The sequence below is a fragment of the Heterodontus francisci genome, chromosome 14, assembly GCF_036365525.1.
Source record: "Heterodontus francisci isolate sHetFra1 chromosome 14, sHetFra1.hap1, whole genome shotgun sequence".
NCBI lineage: Eukaryota > Metazoa > Chordata > Chondrichthyes > Heterodontiformes > Heterodontidae > Heterodontus > Heterodontus francisci.
Window position 1 is genome coordinate 63564895 of NC_090384.1, and position 24732 is coordinate 63589626.

The window sequence follows — 24732 nt, forward strand, 5'->3', positions numbered from 1 at the left end:
AGGCCCCCACCTGCCAAGAATGAGGCACATTAATTTTGATATGAACATTGATTTTAAATTGTTACTGGAGTGAAGAAGGGACTTGTTAAACAGATCAGCCATAGCTGGAAAAGACATTTGCATATTAACAGACGGTGATTGGAAGGACAAAGGACCATTCCCTTACACATTCAACCCACAATGGACCTTGATCACCAGGTATTGTGTGTAACAGGAGCATTCAAGAGACTGCTAAGGTGATACAATCCAAGATGTGGTCAGACCAGTTAGTCACATGACTAACCTGCTTGGTAACGTGGGTTTTTCTGAATTGTACGAACAGTTTGAACTGAGGGTGTCTGTTTGCTCCTGAACGGAGAAGATCTCTCCTGTCTGCTCCCATCTCTTTCTCACAAGCCTCTGAATCCACTGAAGACACATGAACCCCAAGAGAGAAAAGTCTCCTACAGCGAACAAAGTTTAAGAAAAATACTGGGCCCCAACGGAAAGCAAGATCCAGCTACAATCAAGGACTCTAAATTGAGCTCGAAGAACCGTAACAAAAACTCTTCAGATATTACCTCAAACTTTTCCACTTTATTTTTCTTGTGCTCTTTTCTGTCTCTATTTGCATGTGTGTATCGCGTATGCATGCTAGCTTGGGCATGTCGTGTATCCGTAGGCTTTAACCAATTAGAGTTTAAGTTTAAGTTTAATAAATTTCTACGAGTTGTGACCCCCAGCACTAGCAGCTGGGCTGGAGGCAGGCTGCTGATTAAGCTGCTCCTTGGCCTGTGATGACTTCACCAGCCATCCTCTGGCTGCCTGAGGCCTGGAAAGCCCTGGCTACCTGAGGGTTTCCCACACTGGTGCAAGACTCTCCTCAGGCATTGCCGCTACTGGAGCTGGGCTCACTGGCGGAAGGGCCAAGGAGCCGCTGTCCACAGTCAGAGCACCCTGAGGGGAGCCCCCTGCTGCAGAGGGCAGCCTCTCCTCCTCCCTTTCAAGGCTCACTTGAATCTCTCTTCTGACCAGAAAAGGATGAAGAGCTGAAGAAGACTCCAGGGGCCTCGTCCTTCTCTCACCTTGCCACTGCTGTGTCGAGTTCCTGGCCAAGGCGATGGTGTGCAGGTCTGCATGCATTTTTGGGATCTGCCTCTCCATGAGGATCACCAACCTCTCAATGAAGGAAGCCATGCACTCACAAGCCGGACGTATGGCAGCGCACATGGTCTGGATGGAATCATCCAATGGAATTGTCCACTCATGGCTGCGCATTGCCTCTGGCATCTCTGCCAAATGTTGCCTTACCCCTCTCTGCAACTGCAGCATGCCCTGTGTTGTCGACACTAGAGGTTTGTCATGAGCCTCAGGCTCAGCATGGGCCTGGTCATCCACTGGACAGCAGAGGCACTCAGGAAAGCACTCTTTTAAACCAGGCAGGAGTAAATTCAAGGCTTTAAATATGGTGCCATCACCTGCTCCAGAGACACCCGATGCCACATTTGACACCTCAAATCCCGCCCCTTCACATGATTGGCTGGCCCCCTTGCCTCCATTTTTAGAACTGGCCACCCGCCACGTGATTGCGGTGGGCCGGCCGCACACATGATGAGCGGAGGCAGTGCCCAATTCCATGTCTGCTGCCTGGACCCACGATGGGCTCACTAAAGTGCAGTTGATGAGCATTCAATTTACTTGTGTCACGCACACCGGAAGGTCGGTGATACAACAATCATGGACTAACTGTGAAGAGTTATGAAAAATGGGTGTCTTTGAAAAAATTAACCTTTATTTTTAAAGGCGAACAATGGTCCAAAATGGCCACTAAAGAAAAGGGGATAGGCCGCTTGTGCAGTCTGAGAAAGACAAAGGACAAATCTTCAAAGCCAAAAAATATTAATGGAACGCATCTTACACCTAACCTAAACTATTCCAGAAGTGAATATCTTCTTCGGAAACAAAGAAAGTGTGAAGTAGACATGACCTGGGTCATTGTGCAATCACCATTGGGAAGAGATGAGACTGTCTCCTGCCAGGAGGTGAGAGGTGAGACAGTATTACCATAAAAAGAGAGAGAGAGAGAGAGAAACAGAGACAGAGAGAGAGAGACAGAGAGAGAGAGAGAGAGACAGAGACAGAGAGAGAGACAAAGAGAAAGAGGCAGAGAGAGACAGAGAGAAGCTACTTGTAACAGCTAGAGCTCCAGCCAAGCCCTGCTGAAAAAATACGACATCTACAGTATACAGCAGTGAGAGTTAGAAGTAACCCACCATCTTCAACAGAACCTTCAATCAAGAGAGAAATCTACAATCATCTCAGGCCTGCATCCATCTAGAACTTGATTCTCAAGAGAATTCAACAGGTTTATTGTAACTTTTCATCCCACTGAAAGCCACCTTCCTTTTTCCATTCTCTATCTGTTTCTTCTCGTGTGTGCGCGAGCAAATGCCTGAGTGGATGTGGTTGCAACAATTTGGGGATAAGGTGTATTGATCAATAAACAATTGACTTTCTACTTTTTTTTTAAAAGGCCTACAAGAAAACCTGTTGCAATCTGGTCACTTGAAAAATAAAACACAAAGGGGCTAAACTCTAATACAAATACACTTGCTGCGGTCAGGTGATGAGTTGAACAGTGGGAACCACCCACGTCACACCACATGGTCGTAACACTTGACATATGTGAAGTATAACCATGGGCTTTGCCAAAGAATGTGTGTGCTTAGAGTTGGGCTCCAGCAACAGTGAATGTATTGTTGGTCCACTATAAAAATTTCTATGATTTATGGTTTTGTTTTTCTTTTTTGTCTTTTGTCGTACTTATTTTTACATTACCAATTCCCATCAAGGCCTCATTTGCACAAGGAAATAAATTGTCCACGAGGAAAGATAAGAAGTAACCCCTTATGCAGCAAATGTACAGCTTCCTTATCAGTCTCTGTCAAAAATAGCAGATCGCAAGATTCGTTACTTGAGAGACGTCTTCCTCAGTAAGCTGTAAATTACTCCACCTACCAATAGACAATGGGCTGAAATTTATGAGCACGCCGCAAATCGCAGCGAATGCGCCGTCACTGAGCCCGGGTGGGAAGGCCATCCTGGATGACGTAGAGGGGGCGGCCACTCCATCCCCAGCAACGGCATCCAATGCCACCGTGCAGGCGCCACTGCCATTTTTAAAGGCCTTCAACCCCTGCAGTAACAATTGAAATTTTATAGGGACATTAATTTGAAATTTGTGTAAAAAACTAAATAAAAGCTGGAATTCCCCCCTCCCAATGCTTGTTTTTGGGCCTATCCCATCCAAAATAAAGTTAATTCCCAACCCAAACTTCCCCCCTGAACCTCGTTACCTTTGCCCGTCAACCCTTTCCCACCATCCGCCCAGCCATTGGAGTAAGTTTCCTCCATTCCCCCCATCAACCTGAAAATTAAACTCCTCCCCGCTCCCCACCAGTGGCTCGCCTTGAATCCCCAAATGGGGATCAGAAGGCATGGGACTTCCAGCCACCGAACGGAATATCGGCGTGGGACAGCTGCCCATTCTAGATACGTTTATTTACATTTATTTGCATAGATTTAGAAATGCAAATGAAGGCTCTGCCACTTTGCGGCAGGGGGCTGCACCGAGGCCTTGCTGCCACCGGTAGAATGCGGCAGGGAGTCGTGGTGGGCCTCTCCTGGAAGAACTTTCCTGACCCCGCCATGACCCCCGATGCCGGAGGCTTCATAAAATTCAGCCGAACATGTTTGTTCCAAGCTTACTCTGAAAGAAACTAACACAGAAGTAAGTTCACTTATTGGATAAGAAACTAATTATGGTAAGAGGTTAGAGGGACCTGAGCTGTTATGTACAGCAACAGGCGTGTAATGAAAGTACCAAGACAGCAGCAAATTCTCAGCCTGCCATGGCATTTTTAAATTATGTAGATTTATAAAGAGTAATGTAATGAATATCTATTTAAGAGATGCAGTTTCAACTCTTCCAGTACAATACAGTTGAAAAGATTCCAATCATATCACAAAAACTAGACCCTCTGAATAAAAATGCTTACTTTTTGTGATAAATCCATTTCCAGTTGTACTAATCAAACTGCACCAAGTGACCACTCTTAAATGTATCAAGGATTTTTTTTTAAAGCAATTTTGTTTCTGAAATGACCTTCTAAAAAGCTGCCTGATTGTGCTGGTTCATAGCAGATTTTGCCGTTTCACAATACACAAATGAGTTTGAGTGGAAACTTGATCAAAAAAAAGCTACTCGAAAATAGTGCAGGTTTGAGTGCAAATTGCACCTGGATCGCTGATTGGGTCCAACACAGAAACTCTACCCCAACCCGTTCACATGAGGGTAACTTTCACTGTCACCACTTGGGCAGTAAACTGGCAGAGTGGATCGCCAGCACAATATAGAGCCCATTGATTTTATTTCCATTCGTGCCCCTCCTGGTCCCACAAAAAATTAGAAAAAAAAGCTTATGTGCCCATTTTTTCATCATCCCCGAACATTCCTTTTAGAGTCTGCTGGTTAGGTCGCTCAATGCCTGGTACCAAGGGGCAGATTATAAGCAATGCATGCCTTGCCAGTGGTACTTCAAATTGCTGCAGGGTCCTACAACCTGCATAGCGCCAATTTAATTATTTTAATAAGGCTCCTCCTTGTTTCCTCCAGAAGCGCGAGGTGCTAATTTTGTGGCTTGCTTAAAAATCGAGTCAGGCAGACCTCAGATAGTCAATGTCTTTGCATTTTTCTTTTCCTGTAAACAATAAACAATTTATTCTAAAATAGGATTGGTGGAGCCCTGGACATTTAAAGATGGGTGGTATGTTTCTGTGTTTTGGTATAGGTTTAGTAGTGCAGCATGGCTTTACATACAGATTTTAATAAAATCACTATGACAGTCTTTTTGAGAGTTCTGGTCACTGTACACAATGTAATAAAAATGGTTTGTGATTTCACTAGAAATACAGACCTGAGGAAATTGTCAATGTCTCTCCACACAGTCACTACAACAGTGCTTCCCCCTTTGTGGACATTTGGGCATAAAGTTGCCTGTCTTTTGTGCAAATATCTTCAAAAACCCTCCAACTACACCACAGCACAGTTTGATGGCAATCATTTCTAAATCAAAGATAATGTCCAAAATTTCCTCCATTGCACTTTTGCAGAAATCATGCCAAAATTTACATCAGTTTTTGTATCGGTCTTGGCAGCGGAAACTAAAGCCCAAAATTTCCGGTCGAGCTCATTTGCCTACGTTGGAACCTAAAAACTGACATAAAACAAATGGAAATGGAGTGCCCGGTAAAGGAAATATATCGGGCTGCTGCCTCCTGTAATGATACCTCACTCTCAATGCCCCATGTGCCTCTGCTGCTCCTCTATTATTATTATGCAGGAGAGGGGTATGCCCATTGGGAAGGCTACGCCAGCTGATGTCTGAAAAATTTCAGGTTCAGCTCTTTGGTTATGTACAATGCAGCTCTCAGTTAGAAATATTTAAAAAGAAACATATGAAAACTCCAGAAATCAGAGTTACACTAATATCAAGTGACCTTGGGCTGTGTTGCATCCAAATTTTTGGCCATAAATCTACAACAGCATATTAGTGTAAGGAAATGAGCAAACTGATCTTTTGCATAGAGAGTCGGGCTATGCAAATGAGCGACAGAGAGTTTTGGACCTATCTCAGGAGTGGCACAAATGTTCTCAGCCTGACATCGGGTTTCAGGGCAGGGTTGCAACAGAGTCGGAGCAGCAGTGGCTGCCACATAACCCGACACCAGGATTGCCAGGCCCGATCTTCCCAGCAGCGGGGAAGCTCCGTGGCGGCTCCTTCGCTGCTCTGCAACAAGACCCTGGTTTAAATATTTGAAATACCTATCTGCATGCATTACTAGGTCATTCACTGCGATCTTCCAATCCGTTCCCAACGTTCAGCGTGACGTCCAGCAATCACGCGCCTTCGCATTCCCGTCCAGGAGAAGCTAGCGCCACTGAGGAGGGGAAGGGGTCAACTGTGCATGTGTGTAAGGATAAAAGGGGGGGGCAAGGGGTAACTCTGCAATATTTTGTGGATATGGGGGGGGGGTGGGGGGAAGATGGGGTCAACTCTGCATTATTTTGAACTGTTTGAAGGGCTGGCAGCTCTTTACAAATGGCACCAGCACCTGCTCCGGCATCAGGTGACGCCGTGAATGGCGACGCCAAGGCCGCCCTGCCACGTGATTGGGGTGGGGGGGGAGGGGGTGTGGCCACCGTCAATATGTTAAGTGGCCGCCCACCGTGTAATTGCGGCGGCCTGGTTCCCGTGGGGGGCAGCCGCCATCTTCTGCACCTGATGCCACTTCCAGTGGCAGGACAAGAAGATCCAATGTTCAATCAGAAAACTGGCATATATCAGTTATGTGAAAATTTCCTTGGAAATAAAGCATGCAACTCCACTCTTATTCTGTAGTTATGCCAAAACTGTCCAGAAAATTCCAAGCTATATTTTTATTTTAGTGCTCAGCAAGATCTGATCTATATTAGAAACTGTTGTTACAAATATTACCTAACACTCTGACTTCTTATGGCGATAGTTTCTTGACCCTTAAAAGAGTTTTTTCTACGTTCAAATTTATTCTATAAATTATGCAGAAGAGTACCACACATGTTCTATTTAAAACATGCTGTATAATGACATAATAATTTTAAGCTGAAGCATAATGAAATCATTGAAATTGTTAAAAGAATTTCTCTGGCATGTTCTTTTTTGATTCAAACCAGGTTAGCTTGGCTAGTGCAGCTGTGACAGTTCCTTTATAAGACCAAACTTGATATATTATACACATATCAGTATTCACAGGGCCCACTACTCTGCAAGAGTATGGAAACCACACTACTACCCACTAGCAGATCTGTGCATCCATGTTATTATTCACATTAACTAAACTCTCAGAAGACTGCAATGGTATTTCTGGATTGATGGCAAGAAAAATATAACTTTTAATGTATTTTACGCATACCCTGAATTACAGTAGAATGTGGTGATAAGTCATACCTTCCTGATGGTGCAACTGATTTACTCTGCTGACCAGAGAAAACTTGCGAGTGTGACCTTTACACAGGTGGAACCAATTTCATGCTGAGACTGTGGCACAGTTTATATGTGTATTGTGCTCTGTATTGCCACAAATTTAAAGAAAATCATTTTTGTGACATTGACACAGAAGAGTCTGTGTTTTGAAAGCTGTTATTACTCAAATGAATGCTTTGATTTATTGCATATATGTGGATATTGTCATGCTAGGCCCCCCACCTGCAGGGCGGCACAGTGGCGCAGTGGTTAGCACCGCAGCCTCACAGCTCCAGCGACCCGGGTTCAATTCTGGGTACTGCCTGTGTGGAGTTTGCAAGTTCTCCCTGTGTCTGCGTGGGTTTCCTCCGGGTGCTCTGGTTTCCTCCCACATGCCAAAAGACTTGCAGGTTGATAGGTTAATTGGCCATTATAAATTGCCCCTAGTATAGGTAGGTGGTAGGGAAATATAGGGACAGATGGGGATGTGGTAGGAATATGGAATTAGTGTAGGATTAGTATAAATGGGTGGTTGATGGTCGGCACAGACTCGGTGGGCCGAAGGGCCTGTTTCAGTGTTGTATCTCTAAACTAAACTGCCAAGAATGAGGCACATTAATTTTGCCATGAACATTGATTTTAAACTGTTTTTGGAGTGAAGAAAGGACTTGTTAAACAGATTAGCCGTGGCTGGAAAAGACATTGCATATGAACTGACAGTGAATGGAAGGACAAAGGACCATTCCCTGACACATTCAACCCACAATGGACCTTGATCACCAGGTATTGTGTGTAAGAGGAGAATTCCAGAGACAGCTAAGGTGATATAACCCAAGACGTGATCAGACCAGTTAGTCACATGAGTGGCGCAGTGGTTAGCACCGCAGCCTCGCAGCTCCAGCGACTCGGGGTCAATTCTGGGTACTGCCTGTGTGGAGTTTGCAAGTTCTCCCTGTGTCTGCGTGGGTTTCCTCCGGGTGCTCCGGTTTCCTCCCACATGCCAAAGACTTGCAGGTTGATAGGTAAATTGGCCATTAGCAATTGCCCCTATTATAGGCAGGTGGTAGGGAAATATAGGGACAGGTGGGGATGTGGTAGGAATATGGAATTAGTGTAGGATTAGTATAAATGGGTGGTTGATGGTCGGCACAGACTCGGTGGGCCGAAGGGCCTGTTTCAGTGCTGTATCTCTAAACTAAACTAAACTAACCTGCTTGGCAACCTGGGTTTTTCTGAATTGTACAAACTGTTTGAACCTGAACTGAGATGATCTCTCCTGTCTGCTCCCATCAATTTCTCACAAGCCTCTGAATCCACTGAAGACACATGAACCCCAAGAGAGAAAATTCTACAACAACGAATAAGGTTTAAGAAGAATACTGGGCCCCAACGAAAAGCAAGATCTACCTACAATCAAGGACTCTACAGTGAGCTTGAAGAACAGTATCAAAAACTCTTCAGATATTGCCTCAAACTTTTCCACTTTATTTTTCTTCTCTTTTCTGTCTCTATTTGCATGTTTGTATTGCGTATGCATGCTAGCGTGGGCGTGTCATGTATCCGTAGGCGTCAACCGAATTAGAGTTTAAGTTTAATAAATTTCAACTTTTCTTCTTTAAACCTAAGAAAGCCTGTTTGTGCCGCTTTCTTTGCCTTATAATTGGAAAGCAGTAAACAAGGATTCACCAAGGGGGAGCTTAAAAACATGGCGTGTTTAAAATTAAACCCTGTTATGGTAAGACCAGATGAAGGCTGAAAGGGAACCCTAGACCTTTTTCTCACCTGGTCGTAACAATGAGTATAAAGAAAGTCCATCAACTCTGGTATTTATCTTCAACTAAAGATTTAATGATATCACTTCAATTAGAATAAACATATTACTACTATTATTATAACTTAATGGTCATTTAAAACACAAATAAAATTGCTCATTGGTTTACAAAACTAGAAGTTGAATTTATATAGTGCCTTTAACGTAGTAAAACATCCCTGGAGCATCATCAGACAAAATTTGACATAAGTCTGCATTTATATCAGATCTCTCAGAAATGATCCAAAGCATTTTCATGGGCTCGCATCTGAATGACAATACTGCCGATAATATTCAGAACTGCACTGGATTATTATTTGAGATTATGTATTGAAATCCTGGAGTGAAACTTGAACCCACAACATTAATTTTACGTGGGAAAAATGTACATTTATATAATAATTAGAACAATAGAAGGCTGACTGGTCTATTTCATGACGAGTGAGAGCTCTCGGACAGGCACTTGTGAAATTAAAGCAGATTTACACTGCTGAACATACAATTCTGCATATTTCTGAATTTGTATAGCTTCAAACATCCTAAAACTGAGCTTAATTTAGAAAAAGCAGACTGTGTTTTAACATATACGTTTTGACAAGCTAATTTTTTTGTTTTCCTTCATAACCTATAACTCGTGCTTTTTGGCTTAAAGTCAAAAAGCAATCAAAATCACAAAACATCACTTCACCCAGAACTGTTGTTTCTTTAATGCTTAACTTGTTTATTTCATTTTCAATTTTTTAACTCACTTTTTGCTTTTGATAAGTTATGAAACAGCTTACATTTCCAAGTCCAAATCAGCTTAGTCAGGCAAACAGTAAAAAATCACCACTTTCACAGTTCCGTCCTCCACTCCTCTAGCCTTGTGAAAACAAACAGACCCAGAAGTCGTCCTGTATGAACTGGATGAGAATTTCTACTGAATTAAAGCAAGAGAATTACCTGGGGAGGTGTAGTGTACTTCCTGTCCTGAGGGGACCACATCCTGTGCAAAGAGTCTAGGGAATTCTCAGATGACAGCTGTAACTTTCTGCCAGGGTAGCGGCCTTTCAGCTCCACATCTTCATAAGGATTTTCTTTAGGTGTATCTGTGAAGCAGTGTAAGGAAAAAAACAGGCTGATTCAACAGTCATGTGAATCTAAAAATATTTCCTCAGCTGGCAGACTGAGTCAGACTGCTGTTTGCAGTTAATTTTTTTCTCCTTTTGTTTTTTTTTGTGTTTTATCCTGAACTTTGTTAAAAGTATAAAGTCCTGTTTAGAAAATGGACCAGAGAAATAACCCTCATAAGTCCCGTACAATGCTTAACTTAATGGGCAGCTCTCGTGTGAGTGAACAGGATGTGATGTCACTTGGACTATTGCTCAAGAATTGGTTTAAGAATTTTTTAAAGCATTAGGTGACTCACTTTCTGCCCCTAAAGTTGAGCACAATTCTATTCAGTATGCTTAGAGCAGATTACTGTACTTAAAAAAAAATCCAATGTGTATTTCAGTGTCCTTAATATTGTTTCAATTAATTAGTCAGTCTCACAGTAGCTGCAGAATGCTTCAACTGGCAATGGGAATGTATTTATTTTTACAATGAGAATTTGTCCATTAAAACCTTACTTCCTCACTAAGAAATAGCAAAGGCATATGTGTTAATTCATTTTTTACATTTCAAAGTTCAACCTAGAAAAGTTATAGCCATCCATATTGTCAGAGGAAAGACAATCATGGCTCTCTCAGAACTTCACAATAGTGCAGACTTTATAGAAGCCTGAACAACAAAAAGATAAAAAAAATGATTCTTCTTTCATCTCTCTTCTGAAGATACAAACTCTCACTGTATTGTTTTGTCGATACTGACCTCAGTCCAGTACTTGCCAAAGTAATCCTTTATGCATGAGGCTAGACAGTCTTGCCGCAAAATTTGATAAACTCCAAAACTCCACGGGAATTATGATGCGCAATTAATATGCGCTCATTGCTTCCAATGCAGGGAGCATGCAAACTTCACGCTGCCTGCACATCTAAATGGTTGTAGCTGTTGAGTGGCTGCATGCCTGAGCAGGGGTGTAAAATTGTGAGAGGCTGGCACAAGTTGAACTAACCTGTACTTACTTAAAACCAGCTTGCACATCTTAATTTTGGCTGTAACAGGTGATGGAAGTCATTCTAAAAATGATTTTGGTGTGGAGAAGACACAACAATGATACAACATGGCAGACAGCAAGCTCCAAGTTGTTCCGGTGCTGCACCAGAGGCCTTGGTGTAGGAGATGGAGAGGAGGAGAGATGCCGTCTAGTCACTGGGGCTAGGAGGCCTTTCAAACAAACTTTGTTAAAGCAGTGAGACCAAATAGCCCCAGTGGTCAATGGCAGGAATCAAGCCCTAAGGACCTGGATGCAACCCATAGGAAGTTCAATGTTCTCACATAAGTGGTCAAGGTCAGTAAATGCATCAACAAATGCCATATCCCACCATTAGCCTCACACACTGTTCAATGCACCAGTCCCCCATCACTCAACTACCAACAATCTCTATCAATCATGACTCATACCTAACATTCATGGCTTCACCTCACCCTCACACACAGCACTGTTGCAAGGCTCACATCTCACTGCTTGCACACACTGCCAGCTATTCAACTATAGCAGGCACATCATCCAAACACATTGCACCACGCTCAATGACCACTTCCCTCTCTGTTGCAGGACAAAGTGGCAGTAACACCTAACCAGCAGGAGACAGGTATGGCTGCATGACCTTACTCCCACAGAGGACATAAGGAGTCTGCAAAGGGATATAGATAGATTAAGTGAGTGGGCAAAAATTTGGCAAATGAAGTATAATGTGGGAAAATGTGAATTTATCCACTTTGGCAGGAAGAATAGTAAAACAGCATATTATTTAAATGGAGAGAGATTACAGAACTCTGAGATACAGAGAGATCTGGGTGTCCTGGTACATGAATCACAAAAGGTTGGTATGCAGATTCAGCAAGTGATTAGGCAGGCAAATGGAATGTTGTTGTTTATCGCAAGGGGAATGTAATATAAAAGTAGGGACTTTTTGCTACAGCTATGTAAGACCACATCTGGAGTACTGTGTACAGTTTTGGTCTCCTTATTTAAGCAAAGCTATAAATGCAATAGACGCAGTTCAGAGAAGGTTCATTCGACTGATTCCAGGGATGAAGGGGTTATCTTATGAAGAAAGGTTGGACAGGTTGGGTCTGTATCCATTGGAGTTTAGAAGAATGAAAGGTGATCTTATTGAAACATATAAGAGCCATTTCAACACTCCCCCCTGCTCTCATGCTCACATCTCTGTCCTGGGATTGCTGCAGTGTTCCAGTAAACATCAACGCAAGCTCGAGGAACAACATCTCATTCACCGATTAGGCACACTACAGCCTGCCAGACTGAACACTGAGTTCAATAATTTCAGAGCATGACGGGTCCCCCATTTTACTTTTATTTTTAGTTATTTTTTCTTTTTCCTTTTTAAAATTTTTTTTGTGTGTTTATTTTATTTTATTTCATCTTACTTTGTTCAGTTTGCTTACCCTCTGTTTTTTTTCATTATTGGACTTGCGGCTGTTCAATTTTCAGTCCATTAACACCCTATCTGTACTAATGCTTTGTCTTTCAACACACCATTAACATTGTGTTTGCCTTTGCTCCATGACCTTCTGGTCAGCTATTCTGTGACCTTGTTCCATTTACACCTTCTCCTTTGTTATCTCGTGCCCCACCCCCACTTTACTTGTTTATAACCTTTTACATTTCTAATATTTGCCAATTCTGAAGAAGGGTCACTGACCTGAAACATTAACTCTGCTTCTCTCTCCACAGATGCTGACAGACCTGCTGAATATTTCCAGCATTTCTTGTTTTTATTTCAGATTTCCAGCATCTGCAGTATTTTGCTTTTAAGATCCTGAGGGGACTTGACAGGATGAATGCTGAAAGGATGTCTCCCCTTGTGGAAGAGACTAGAACTAGGGTACACAGTTTAAAAATAAGGGATCGCCCATTTAAGATGGAGATGAGGAGACATTTTGTCTCTCAGAGGGTTGTAACTCTTTGGAACTTCCTTGCCCAGAGAGGCAGGGTCATTGAATGTTTTTAAGGCAGAGGTAGACAGAGTCTTGACAAACAAGAGAGTCAAAGGGTATCGGGGGTAGACAGAAAAGAGGAGTTGAGGCCACAATCAGATCAGTCATGATTTTATTAAATGGTGGAGCAGGCTCAATGGGGCCAAATGGCCTACTCCTCTTCTAATTCGTATATGTTTGTCATCATTGCAGCGGCCATGACCGAGGCTGTGTCTAGTGGAGGGGATGAATCCATCAAAGATTCCAGGATACTCTTATCCTCCTTCTCACATTCCACTTCCCACTCATCGCACAATCTCATCTGATTTACAAGTTGCAGATGGTGTAAGCATCTCTTGCTATCCCCGTTCCCCCACCCCCACCTCACCACAACTCAAGCCTTGTACCTTTCTCCTTTTAGATACTCAAGAACTTCAACTTGGCCAGGCAGTGATGGAAGAGCAAGTGGTGGAAGAGCAGGAAGACAGTGATGAAAAAGAAACAGTCACTCACTCTCACACTCGCAGCCACCAACTCAGGTGCTGACACTGTGCATACTTTAGAGGATAGCTTAGAGGCGGAATCCGCACATGTGGAGACACCAGGCACGAGTGGCCTGCAGCCAAGACGGGACTAGGGCGGCACAAGGGCTAGCTTGCTCGAGGGTGAGGTTGCACATGAGTTCTGCTGCAGAGGAATCAGATGAGAACTTTGTTGGGGTGGCCTACAGAAGGCGGCTGATGTGTATGCAAAAAATACTTGATGCATTGACAGGCCTGCTAGAAAGCCAGATTGAGTGGCTTCTATTTGTGCTGCAATGGAAGCTCAGACTGCTACCACCATAGCTGTGGATACTCCTGTTCAAAGGGGATTGCAGGGTGTCACAATCTGTCCTCCAACATTACTAGGTATTGTTGAAGCACCAACCCGGAACACAAACCTACTGTCCTACTTCAGGATGACAGCATTCGTGCTCCCACCACTGTCACTCTGCCATGCCCAAGCTGTTGCCTGTCAGCCAGCCCAGATTGCTGCCAACCATGGCAGGATGGAGCAGTCTGAAGCCAGGATTTCTAGGCCCACAGTTGCTCAAAGTCTTTTTTTTTAAATTTCCAAAATATACTTTATTCATAAAAATCTGTTAAAAATACATTACCAAACAGTTTCAAACAGCACCAAGTCAAAAAATACAAACAGTGCAAAGGTGATCAGTTTCCTTCAATACAATCATGAGTTGCCTCACAACCCTACCATTTCACATTTGTCGTGCAAGGCCATCTGCAGTCTCCTCCACTGAAAATCAGCAGCCTTCCACCAGCCATACTGCAGCTACTGGGGTAGCACTTCATAGGAGCACTAGCACAGGCAGAGGCACACAGAAAATAGGCACTAAAGGAATGCACAAGGGTGATTAATTAATATTTGTATGCAATATGGCATGGTTTGATGTATAAATTTGGATTGAAATGTTTATTTTGTGATGGCTTTTATTTTTGCATTATGGCCAGGAGGATTCTGTGATGGTCAGTAACAGAGGGATGGTAAGGTGTGGGACTGTTGGTGAATGGGGTTTGGAGTTGCATTTACTGGTATTGCAGTCGAATGAGTCGATCACGGACAGCCAGGCCAGAGAGGGGGTGTATTGATTATCTCCTCCCTTCCACTTCTTCCTCATGCTCCTGCTCTTCAGCTGCTCACTGTATAGCTGGTGGCAAGGGCTCTGCCCACATTATGGTGAGGTTGTGCAGCATGCAGCAGACACCATGAAGCTTGATACCCGCTCTTCCGAGCACTGCAGTGTTCCTTCAGAGAGTGGTAAGGGCAGGGAGGTGAAGGGCATACAAGAGCAGCCCATGCAGGAAACCCCTACGCGCAGAGTAAAATGGCATGGAGGAGATTTCCAAGAGACAGCTCAGGTTGTGAGGCTGAGGTTGCCGAGGGAGGTTTCAGGGCCTGGCACCAATGAGAAATCCTGCCCGAACAGGGGGTCAGCTCAGATGGGAGTGCTCCACACGCCTGAGCCATCTCGAGTCCAGTCAGGGCCAAGCACCACTTTTTACAATTCTCCATGGATTTGGCCACGAACTGGATGCCACCCAAGGATGCATGTCATGCCAGCTCTTCAAGTGACAATCCAGCCCTCTCCTACGCCATGCAGAATGTCTCCGACTCTGATCATCTCGGCAGCCAGCGTGCTCTCCTCCACCAGCCACATGAACCCATACTGATGGAGGTGCGGATTCATGAGATGCGGCTCCCGGAGGATACCCGCCACTCCTGACAGGGGAGATCTCTGGCTGCAGGCAACCATGTTCTAGACCCTGATTAGTTCCTGGCAAAAGATAAGCAGCTCCCGCAAGTAGGCACGGAGAACCCCCATGTTTATAAACAGAAGCTGCGTGTCATAAATGACACCATGCAGCTGGTGGGAAAAGTAAGCCGCCAGCGCACACTATCTAGGGGGAGGCTTGACGTACAGTTGCATCTGCAGGGTCTGAAGGTGAAAGGTTGCTGCCTGGGTGCGAAGGCACACTAGTACCTGACCTCCCTCCCTAAGCAGGAGACGCAGCACCACGGCAGAAACCCAGTGCGCCATTTTGTCCCAGAAGAAGTCAACTAGTTTCTTTTGTATCTTGGTGACAAACTCAGGGGAGGATCAAAATGACCAACTAGTGACCAACTAGTACCACAGCATTGTGGCCACCAGTTGGTTTACGACCAGCACTTGACCCCATATAGGACAGCACTCAGAGCAGTCCTGTCCAGTACCCAAGGTGAATGCTGACCTTGATGCCCAGCTTTTGCTGGTTCACTGGCAAGGCCTTCTCAGCAGGGCTAAGACAGACTCCCAGGTAGAGGAGAGGGGTGGTGTTCCAGGCAAAGGGCCTGAGTTCCTCCAGCAGGGAGTCCAGCTGCCATTGACCCACCAGGAGTCCTGTACATTTCTCTCTGTTGATCCTGGCTGAGGATGCCGCGGAGTAGACCTGTTGACATTTGCGCATCCTCTGCAGGTCACCAGGATTCCTGACCCGGCCCACGCAAAGCCATTCCCATCAACCTCCTCCTCAAGAAGCACGGGAAAGGTTCCACGCAGATGGCACATAACTAGCTAGATAAGGGGCACCCCTGACTCACTCCACTCCCGAAGAGAAGGGGCGCCATCAAGGACCCGTTAACTTTAATCAGACATGCTGCAGAGGCGTACAGAATTTGGATCCAGGCGGCGAAATGCGCCCTAAGCCTGAAAGCCCACAGAGTCCCAAATAAATATTCGTGATTCACCCTGTCAAACACCTTCTCCTGATCCAGGGAAAGGAAGGCGACTGACAGACCAGCCCTCTGGGAAAGGTGGACCAGGTCCGGAACCAAATAAATGTAGTCATGGATTATCTGGCCCGGGACCATGTAGGAATGGTCAGGGTGATCATGTGGGGCAGCATGGCGCCAAGGCAAGCAGACATGCCCATGGCAAAAATCTTGTAGTCCATGCTGACGAGGGAGGCTGGGTGCCAATTCTTAAACAAGTGAAGATCGTCCCTCTGGGCAGCAGGGTAATGACGGTCCTGCGCCAAGAGAGGGGCAATTCCCCAGTCACTGGACTTCCCTCCAGGACCCACACATAGTCCCCTGCTCTCCCACCCTCATGATCAGGATGTCCCAGAATGCCCTGTTGAACTCCACAGTCAGCCCATCCAGCCCCTGGGACTTGCCCCTTGGAAGGCAGTTGAGGGCACCAGTTAGCTCCACAAGGCTAAGCGGAGTATTGAGCCGCACGGCGCCCTCCGGGCTAACCTTCAGCATGTCCTCCCACAAAACTCTGCGGGAGAAAGAGAGAGGGAGAGGGAGAGAGAGGGAAAGGAGGGAAGGAGGGCAGGAGGAATGTTACAGGGCACATCTGGCACTAAAAGTCAGGCTCGGTGGGTTGGTAGGTGCTGTGGGGGTGCATTTTCCAGAGATTATCAAAGTCTCTGGTAGTGATCTTCCTGGTGGGGGGAGGAGATGTCTTCACCCAGGACAGCTGGAACTACCCAGGCACAGTCCTCCACCAGGTTTTATTGATCGGATTGAAGAAAACTTCACCCAGGCAGCTCCCGCTGTCCCAGGCCAGGCAATGGGAGGAGGGGTGTTAATGTGTGCAGCCTGGATAGTTTTCAGAAGCACTCAGACATACGCACTAACCCTTTCATGATCTTCTGGTCCCTCTCCTCTTTCCTCCCCTCACAAGTAATAGCCTTGATCGAAAAGCGCACTAAGCACCCACCTCTTGCTGTAAAAGTTGGTCTCTCTCTCTCTCCCTCCTCTGAAGCAGATGTTGTTAATTCTTGTTGTCTCTTTCTCTTTCGCCCCCTCCCAAAATGGGGAATCAGCAACAAAGCAAGTTAAAATGCTCCCTCCTCTCAGGATCCTTCACTCTCTCTCTCTCTCTCTCTCTCCTCCAGGCTCTAGGCTCCAGGCAGCAGTAGCAGGATCAGCAGCAATGCCGGTCCTCACCATCCAACAATGACTGTTCTACTCCAGAAAGCCAGTTGGTAAAGGATAGTACTCAAGTCATTTACTTATGGAGTTCAGCATTACAAGCATACACCTCCTAACTCAACCACATACCAGTTTCAATAAGTGTCTCTTTACATGCGCTCAACTGAAAGCCCAGTTTGTGCCCACCACCTTCATACAATTGTACACAATTTATATACAATTAACACACACCAGCTGAATTCTGAGGAAGTGGTGCATCCTTTTCAGTTGCAGTACATCTCAGAGTTGGCATGCGGTACCCACAAAGTGACATGCATGTGGTAATGATACCCTGCACCATGGGGAAGCCTGCAATCCTCATGAAGCTGTGTGCTCACTTCACTTGCTTCTCTCTGGCAACAGGGAATTAAATGTCTTTAGCTCTCTTGGAATACAGAGCATCTGTGACCTCCCTTTATGTAACACTGGATGACAAAATGGAAGGATCCAAATGAATAAAAGTTCATGGCCATGTCTATCTTTGCAGCCACTGGCACTGCTGTCCTTGCCCTGCTCTGGGAATGTAATTATGCCTGCTGCAGGTAGCAGATTTCAGTGATCATCTCCTTAGTGAAGCAGAGATGTCTCAACATTGTCCCTTGATGAGGTTCAGGTAGGAGAATTGCTCTCTGAACACCCTAGGTGGTTGTGGCCTCCTGCTCAGAGCCCTTCTCCCCTTCCTCCTCCTCCCTCTTCCAGCAGCTTGGTCTACTTTGTGTCATCTCTGCTCTTTCCCGCTGTCATGCTGTAGACCAAGGTGGATGTATATTACTGCACCCATGACTGGGACCAAGTAGCTTGCATAGAATCTTTGAAGTCAGGACTAAGTCATACAGCACGAGCCACAGCACTCCCTGTCGACTGCAGCAAATACAAACAACTCTGGAAACCCCCAACACATCTACAAATCAGTAACTAATCTGAGAGCAGTTGATGATCCCCATTAATAGTGCTGGTTAGGGGCTCCTTCCTGCTGCTGAATGCATGTTCAGCTGTGCGAGATTAACAGACGGCATCAGCTGTAGCCTTGAGTTTCAAAATGGCACTGCTGGCGTCAAATCAGCCTTACGTACTGATCTCAGTATCTGGTTTATTAAACTCATAGAGCAGCAGAGTCAAGCTCAATGCTGTCCAAGCAAACATCCACAAAACCACAATTACTAGCACATAGTGAGTGGAAAGCATTAAAAGACAAGAATTGGCGCTGATTTCCAGTCCAGAAAAGGAGCTCTTAAGTCCAATTGTAATACACCAACCACCACCCCACCTGAGGTCGGATGACGCCATAATATAAATTAGCATGCAAAGTTCTCTGAGACAGGCCTTTGGAAAAACAGTGAACTAGAAAAACTATTTGACATAACCCAGACTTGACTCTTTACTAGAAAGCAAAGTGATTGAATACCACTAAACCATTGGGGAGCAGAACAGAGAAAATTAGTGGACGTGGGCGTCGCTGGCTAGGCCAGCCTTTATTCCCCGTCCCTAATTACCCTTGAGAAGGTGGTGAGCTGCCTTCTTGAACCACTGCAGTCCATGTAGTGTAGGTACACCAACAGTGCTATTAGGAAGGGACTTTCGGGATTTTGACCCAGCGACAGTGAAGGAACGGCGATATCGTTCCAAATCAGGATGGTGTGTGGCTTGGAGGGGAACCTCCAGGTGGTGGTGTTCCTATGCATCCGCTGCACTTGTCCTTCTAGGTGGTAGAGGTTGCATGTTTGGAAGGTGCTGTCTAAGGAGCCTTGGTGCATTGCTGCAGTGCATCTTGTAGATGGTAAACACTGCTGCCACTGTGTGTCGGTGGTGGGGAGAGTGAATGTTTGTGAATGGGGTGCCAATCAAGCAGGCTGCTTTGTCCTGAATGGTGTCAAGCTTCTTCAATGTTGTTGGAGCTGCACCCATCCAGGCAAGTGGAGAGTATTCCATCACACTCCTGACTTGTGCCTTGTAAATGGTGGACAGACTTTGGAGAGTCAGGAGGTGAGTTACTTGCCGCAGGATTCCTTGCCTCTGAGTTGGGTTACCGCATCTTTTTCACACTTGCAATTGCCTGCTTAGTTAGAAACCAGCACTTCACAGATCCAAAGGCCCAAGATAGCCAAAAGGTAATTTTGGTGTGTTTTTTTTAAACAGAACCCTTTCGTCCCCTGGATGCCCATTTCTAGGATCTTTCTAGGAAATCACTGAAAAATTACAACGGCTGGCAAGATTCTCTACAGAAATACATGATCTTGCATATTACCACAGGAAATTACAGAATTCAGTGGTCATTTTAATGAGAACTTGTAGAGTTCTGGAAAATCAATTTGGAAAATCTTCACACATCCAACTCTATTTCAGAACAGTGGAAACAAATAAAGTCAGCTGTACTAGACTCCTGTGTCCAGACCATTGGGTTCAAGTATCGCCGTCACCAGGACTGGTTTGATGAAAACGATGCTGAAATATGTGACTTCCTGGAACAACCCAAGGTCACAAGTCAAGAAGGCAGCATTCCAACAGCTCAAGGCCAACACTCAAAGACAAATCCGAAAGATAAAGGTCAAGTGGTGGGAAGAAAAGTCCGAGAGATCCAACAATATGCCAACCATCATGATATGCAAAGCTTTTTTGAAGCCACTGGGCCATCAAATGGACAAAATCCCCTTTGCTCACAGGATGGTGTCTCTCTTCTTCAGGTTGACAACGTCATCTGTCAACACTGGAAAGAACATTTTCAACAACTCCTCAACTGTGAATCCAGAATGGCAGCTGATACTCTTCAGGTTATCCCCCAGTAACCTGTGGTAGAATCCATGCGTGAACCACCATTGATGGGAGAGCTACAACAAGCAATCAAACAGATAAAAAAAAACAAAGCCTGCAGCCCCAATAGTATTCCAGCGGAGGTCTTCAAACTTTGTGGGCTTTTGCTCACATCTAGACTCCACGCACTCATCCTATGGATTTGGAGGGAAAAGTACTCCCACCCCACCCCCGACTTCAGGAATGCAACAATTGTAACTACTTCAAGTAGGGAAATAAATCATGCTGTGGAAACTATTTCCTTCTTGTCCGGCAGAGAAAATCCTGATGCGTATTCTCCTGAGTCGCCTACTTCCTATGCCTGAGGAAATCCTCCCAGAGAGACAGTATGGCTTTAGATCTTCCAGAAGAACCTCTGGCACAGTCTTTGTTGCCAGACAAATCCAAGAAAAATGTCACAAACTCTTCACGGCATTCATCGACATGACCAAAGCATTTGACTCAGGAAATTGTGAGGCTCTGCATATAGTGCTCCAAAGATTTGGATGTCCAAAAACTGCAACACAATCCTGCAATTGCTCCATGATGATATGATTGCAACTGGCTTGAGTGGGAAATCTGAAACAGACGCCTTCAAAATACGGACCGGGGTCAAGCAAAGCTGTGTGATAGCCCCCATACTATTTACAATCTACCCAACTGTGGCTATTCTCCTCTTAGGCAGTCCCCCGGGAACGAAGATGACTTTCTTCCACTGCAGGGTTGTGGGTCCTTAGGTAACTGAATAGTCCAATTCTGGATCTGCACACTGGTGGGGCAGGTAGTGTTTGGTGAGCTGAGTGAATGGGATGCTTGAATTTCCGAATGCTCCTTCCGCTGTTTGCACTTGGTTGCTGCCAGGTCATGTTGACGTTGTTCAAACTGGCTGGCACCTTCATGGATGCTTCTTCTCTATTTTGGGTGGTTTCGGGCAAGAGATTCTCATGAAGAGATGTCACATTTTTTCAGGGAGGCTTTAAGGACATCCCTGTAGCGTTTCCTCTGCTCTCCTGGTAACCTCTTGCCGTGATGGAGCTCGGAGTAGAAAGCTTGTTTTCGGAGTGTTGTGTCAGGCATGCAGATGATGTGGCCCACCCAACATAACTATGTAGCCATGACCAGTGTCTCGAAACTGGAGATGTTGGCCTGAGAGAGGACACGGATGTTGAAGCATCTGTCCTGCCACTGAATTTTCAGGATCTTGCGGAGGCACCGCTGGTGATATCTCTCCAGGGCTTTGAGATGTCTGCTGTACAGTGTCCATGTTTCCGAGGGCAGATAACACTGCAGCCCTGTAGACCAAGAGCTTTGTGCTAGGTCTGAGGTCTTTGTCGTCAAACACTCTTTTCCTCAGACGACCGAAGGCTGTGCTGGCACACCGAAGGCGATGATGAGTTTCATCGTCAATGTCTGCCCTTGATGACAGGAGGCTCCCAAGGTATGAGAAGTGATCCACACTGTCCAGTGGTGGCTATTCACCTCATCAAAGATACACTGCCTTCTGGTATGAGTATTAAATGCTGCCTAGATGGAAAACTTATTAACTTCAGTCGCCTCCGTGGCAAAACTAATCTGACCACCACAGACATACATGATTTACAGTTTGCAGTGTTGCTGCCCACTCTGCACAAGATTTGCAAGCCAGTCTTGATCTCTTCAATTCTGCATACAAGAGACTCGGCCTGTCCTTGAATGTTGCCTAAACAAAATCATATCAACCCACACTTCATCAGCCAAATATTCCACCTCCCATATATGTTGAAGAGGAGACTCTGGATTATGTTGAGCACTTCCCATACCTTGGCAGACACCTCTCTCGAAAGGCCATCATTGACGAGGAGATCCAACAGTGGATCAGCTGCGCCAGCTCAGCCTTCTACAAACTATGACAGTGAGCGTTTGACAACAAACACCTCTGCAAGTCAACAAAAGTCCTAGTGTACACTGCAGTTGTTGTAACCACACTCCTGTACTGCAGTGAGGCCTGGACTGTGTATCTGCAACACATAAGACCACTAGAGAAATTCCATCAGCAATGCCTCTGCTGCATCCTCCGTATTCAATGGGAGGACTGTCGAACAAATGCTAGTGTCCTTCTTGAAGCCAGCTCCATAAGCATTCAGACAAAACTCCTGCAAAATCAACTTCGATGGACTGGACACTGTGTCCGGATAGCCAAAAACTGTCTCCCCCACCAGGTCCGGTTTTCTCAACTCCCAAATGGCCCAGCTTTCCAGGAGGACAAAGAAAACACTTCAAAGACACTCTGCAGCTCTCTTTGATGTGCAGCAGCATTGACATTGACTGGGAGGAGCTTGCTACCAATTGTTCAAAATGGCGACAACTTGTCCATTAAGCTGCATTATGCTTTGAGTCCAAATGCCTTAATGATGAGGCAGAGGGGGTGGCATAGCAGGAAAGAAAGGAAGCAAATCCTGCACTCCAGATCCCACTACCTCGAGGGATTCCTGCCCCATGTGCCCAAAGATCAGCTGGTCGAGCATCGGCCTGTTCAGTCACCTGAAGACCCATGGCAAAAACTCATGACCCTGAGTAGATGTCATCCTTGAATCGAGGGACAGCCGTGATGATGTAGAGTGAGGGAAAAGGTAAAGGGAAGGGCAAAAGAAAACCAAATGGAAGAAAAATGGAAGAAAGCAAAGAAATCATGGTGTAATAAGAGGTGCATCAAAATGAGAGACTCAATAAGTTATGAATATTACGTCATAATTTTAAATTTGGAATGTTTCTGCTCTTTCCTCCGGATGGGGGAGGAGGAAAAATCAGCTTGTCATTGATTCCTTCATGGTGGTGCTGTAAGTACAGCTTTTGTGTCTTTGACATGTCATAGAACAGACTTCTTTCTTTCTGTCACAACACATATATGGGCAGACTCAGAGGGAAAGTGGAAGGAGCAGCCTGCTCAAAGTTCCTGCAGACCAGCCGGAGCCGTTCTGATGGCCAAATCTCACTTCCATAATCCCAGTGAGATGCAAGTGTTGATAGGCAGCTCATTGGTCGATGGGAGTCAGAATTCCAATGACTCCATCATGGAGCTGAGCTGGAAGGGGAGGCAATTGGAATGGTTAGGAGGGTTGGGTGGGTGGGTATGGACAGGCCGCTGCAGAACAGAAGATTTTTGTGGGCTAGGAGGTACATTCATGCTCCTGCCAAGTCAAAGAAGAAGAAATTTTGAGAGCTAACCAAAAGCTTAGTCCAAGAGGTGGTTTTAAGGAAGATATTAAAGGACGACAGGATAAGGTGGAGGGGGTTAGGGAGGGAATTCCAGAGTGTGGGACCTAAACAGCTGAAGGCTCAACCGCCAATGTTAGAGCAGAGGTAGGGGATGCATAAGAGGTCAGAGTCAATGGAGTGAAGTTGAGGTGGGGTGGCTGTTGTAGGATTGCAGGAAGTTACTGGGTGACAGGAGAGGATGGGCCAAAGGAAAAGAAAACAGAAGTAATCATTTCCAGCCTTTGCAATATTTTGCTTAGAAGCAATGGGCATGGGTTGAGCTCAACAAACTGCCATATTATGGCTGGGATTTCGTGTTAGAGGCGGGGCTCCTGGCGCCAGACTGAAAAGGCAGGGGAAAGACTGCCTCTGCCTTTTTGTGCCCCCTCCCCGAAGTAATCCTCCAGTCTTTTTAAATCTAAATTTCATAAGCTGGGATCCCCGTCCCTTTAAAGACGGGGAACCCGCCTCCAAGAGCTGCCTTGGACACAGGCCCAGCACTGGAACCGTGGACCTCAGGTTAGAGGAGGTGTGGTCACCGGGGCCAGTCTGGAAGGCTCCGGCGATGGCGGGGGTGGGGGGGGGAGGTGGGAGGCTGTTTGTGCAGCCCAGTGGAAGGGGGGGGTCCTGGGGGTAAAGTGGTTCCTAGTTGGGGTCCTCCATGGCTGCACACACAGGAGGGGCCCCTCGCCCCCAAAGGCCGCAGAGAGTGCATCTCATGTTACAAGGCGCCCACCCCGCGTGGCGGAGGCACCTACCGCCACTGGTAAGATCCCAGCAGTGGTGAGAACAGGCCCTTAATTAGCCATTAATAGGCCACTTAAAAGCCTTAATTGGCCTCTGGGCAGGAAGGCCGTCGTCGGCCTATTCCGCCCCCCCCGACCTCCCCCGCCCCTTAAGATCGCTTAGTGATGGGCCCTCTGCCCCCATCCCCCGCTGCAATTTTCCATATCCCCTGCCTCCAACCCCACTTTGGGGACCACATAAGATTCCAGCCTTTGGGAGTAGCCCAGATTATACTGCAGGTCAGAGCAGCAGATACAACTGTTAGTTTATATCTTCTGTGAAGGGATAGTTAAGCTTGTAAGTATTGAAAATCTAAAGAGCATCATTGTTTCTGTTCACTTCTGCATTTATTATTCAATAACAATGTTTGGCAATTAATAATCCAAATCATAGATTAGCTAAGTATTTATTCTGCTGCCTTCTGGTGAGGAAGATTATGTGAATACATTTCATGGTTTTCTATTGCGATTGGATGTG

The 24732-nt window shown here is 45.7% G+C and overlaps 1 protein-coding gene across 5 annotated transcripts in view; it reads right to left on the reverse strand.

Annotated features, from left to right (window-relative positions):
• LOC137377078 (DENN domain-containing protein 2B-like) overlaps positions 1-24732 on the reverse strand; it is a 565382-nt gene that overhangs the window by 157821 nt on the left and 382829 nt on the right. For all 5 annotated transcript variants that reach the window (XM_068046345.1, XM_068046347.1, XM_068046343.1 and 2 more), the window contains one exon: positions 9793-9938. In XM_068046345.1, coding sequence (XP_067902446.1) covers positions 9793-9938 — 146 coding nt within the window. The remainder of the gene's footprint in view (positions 1-9792; positions 9939-24732) is intronic.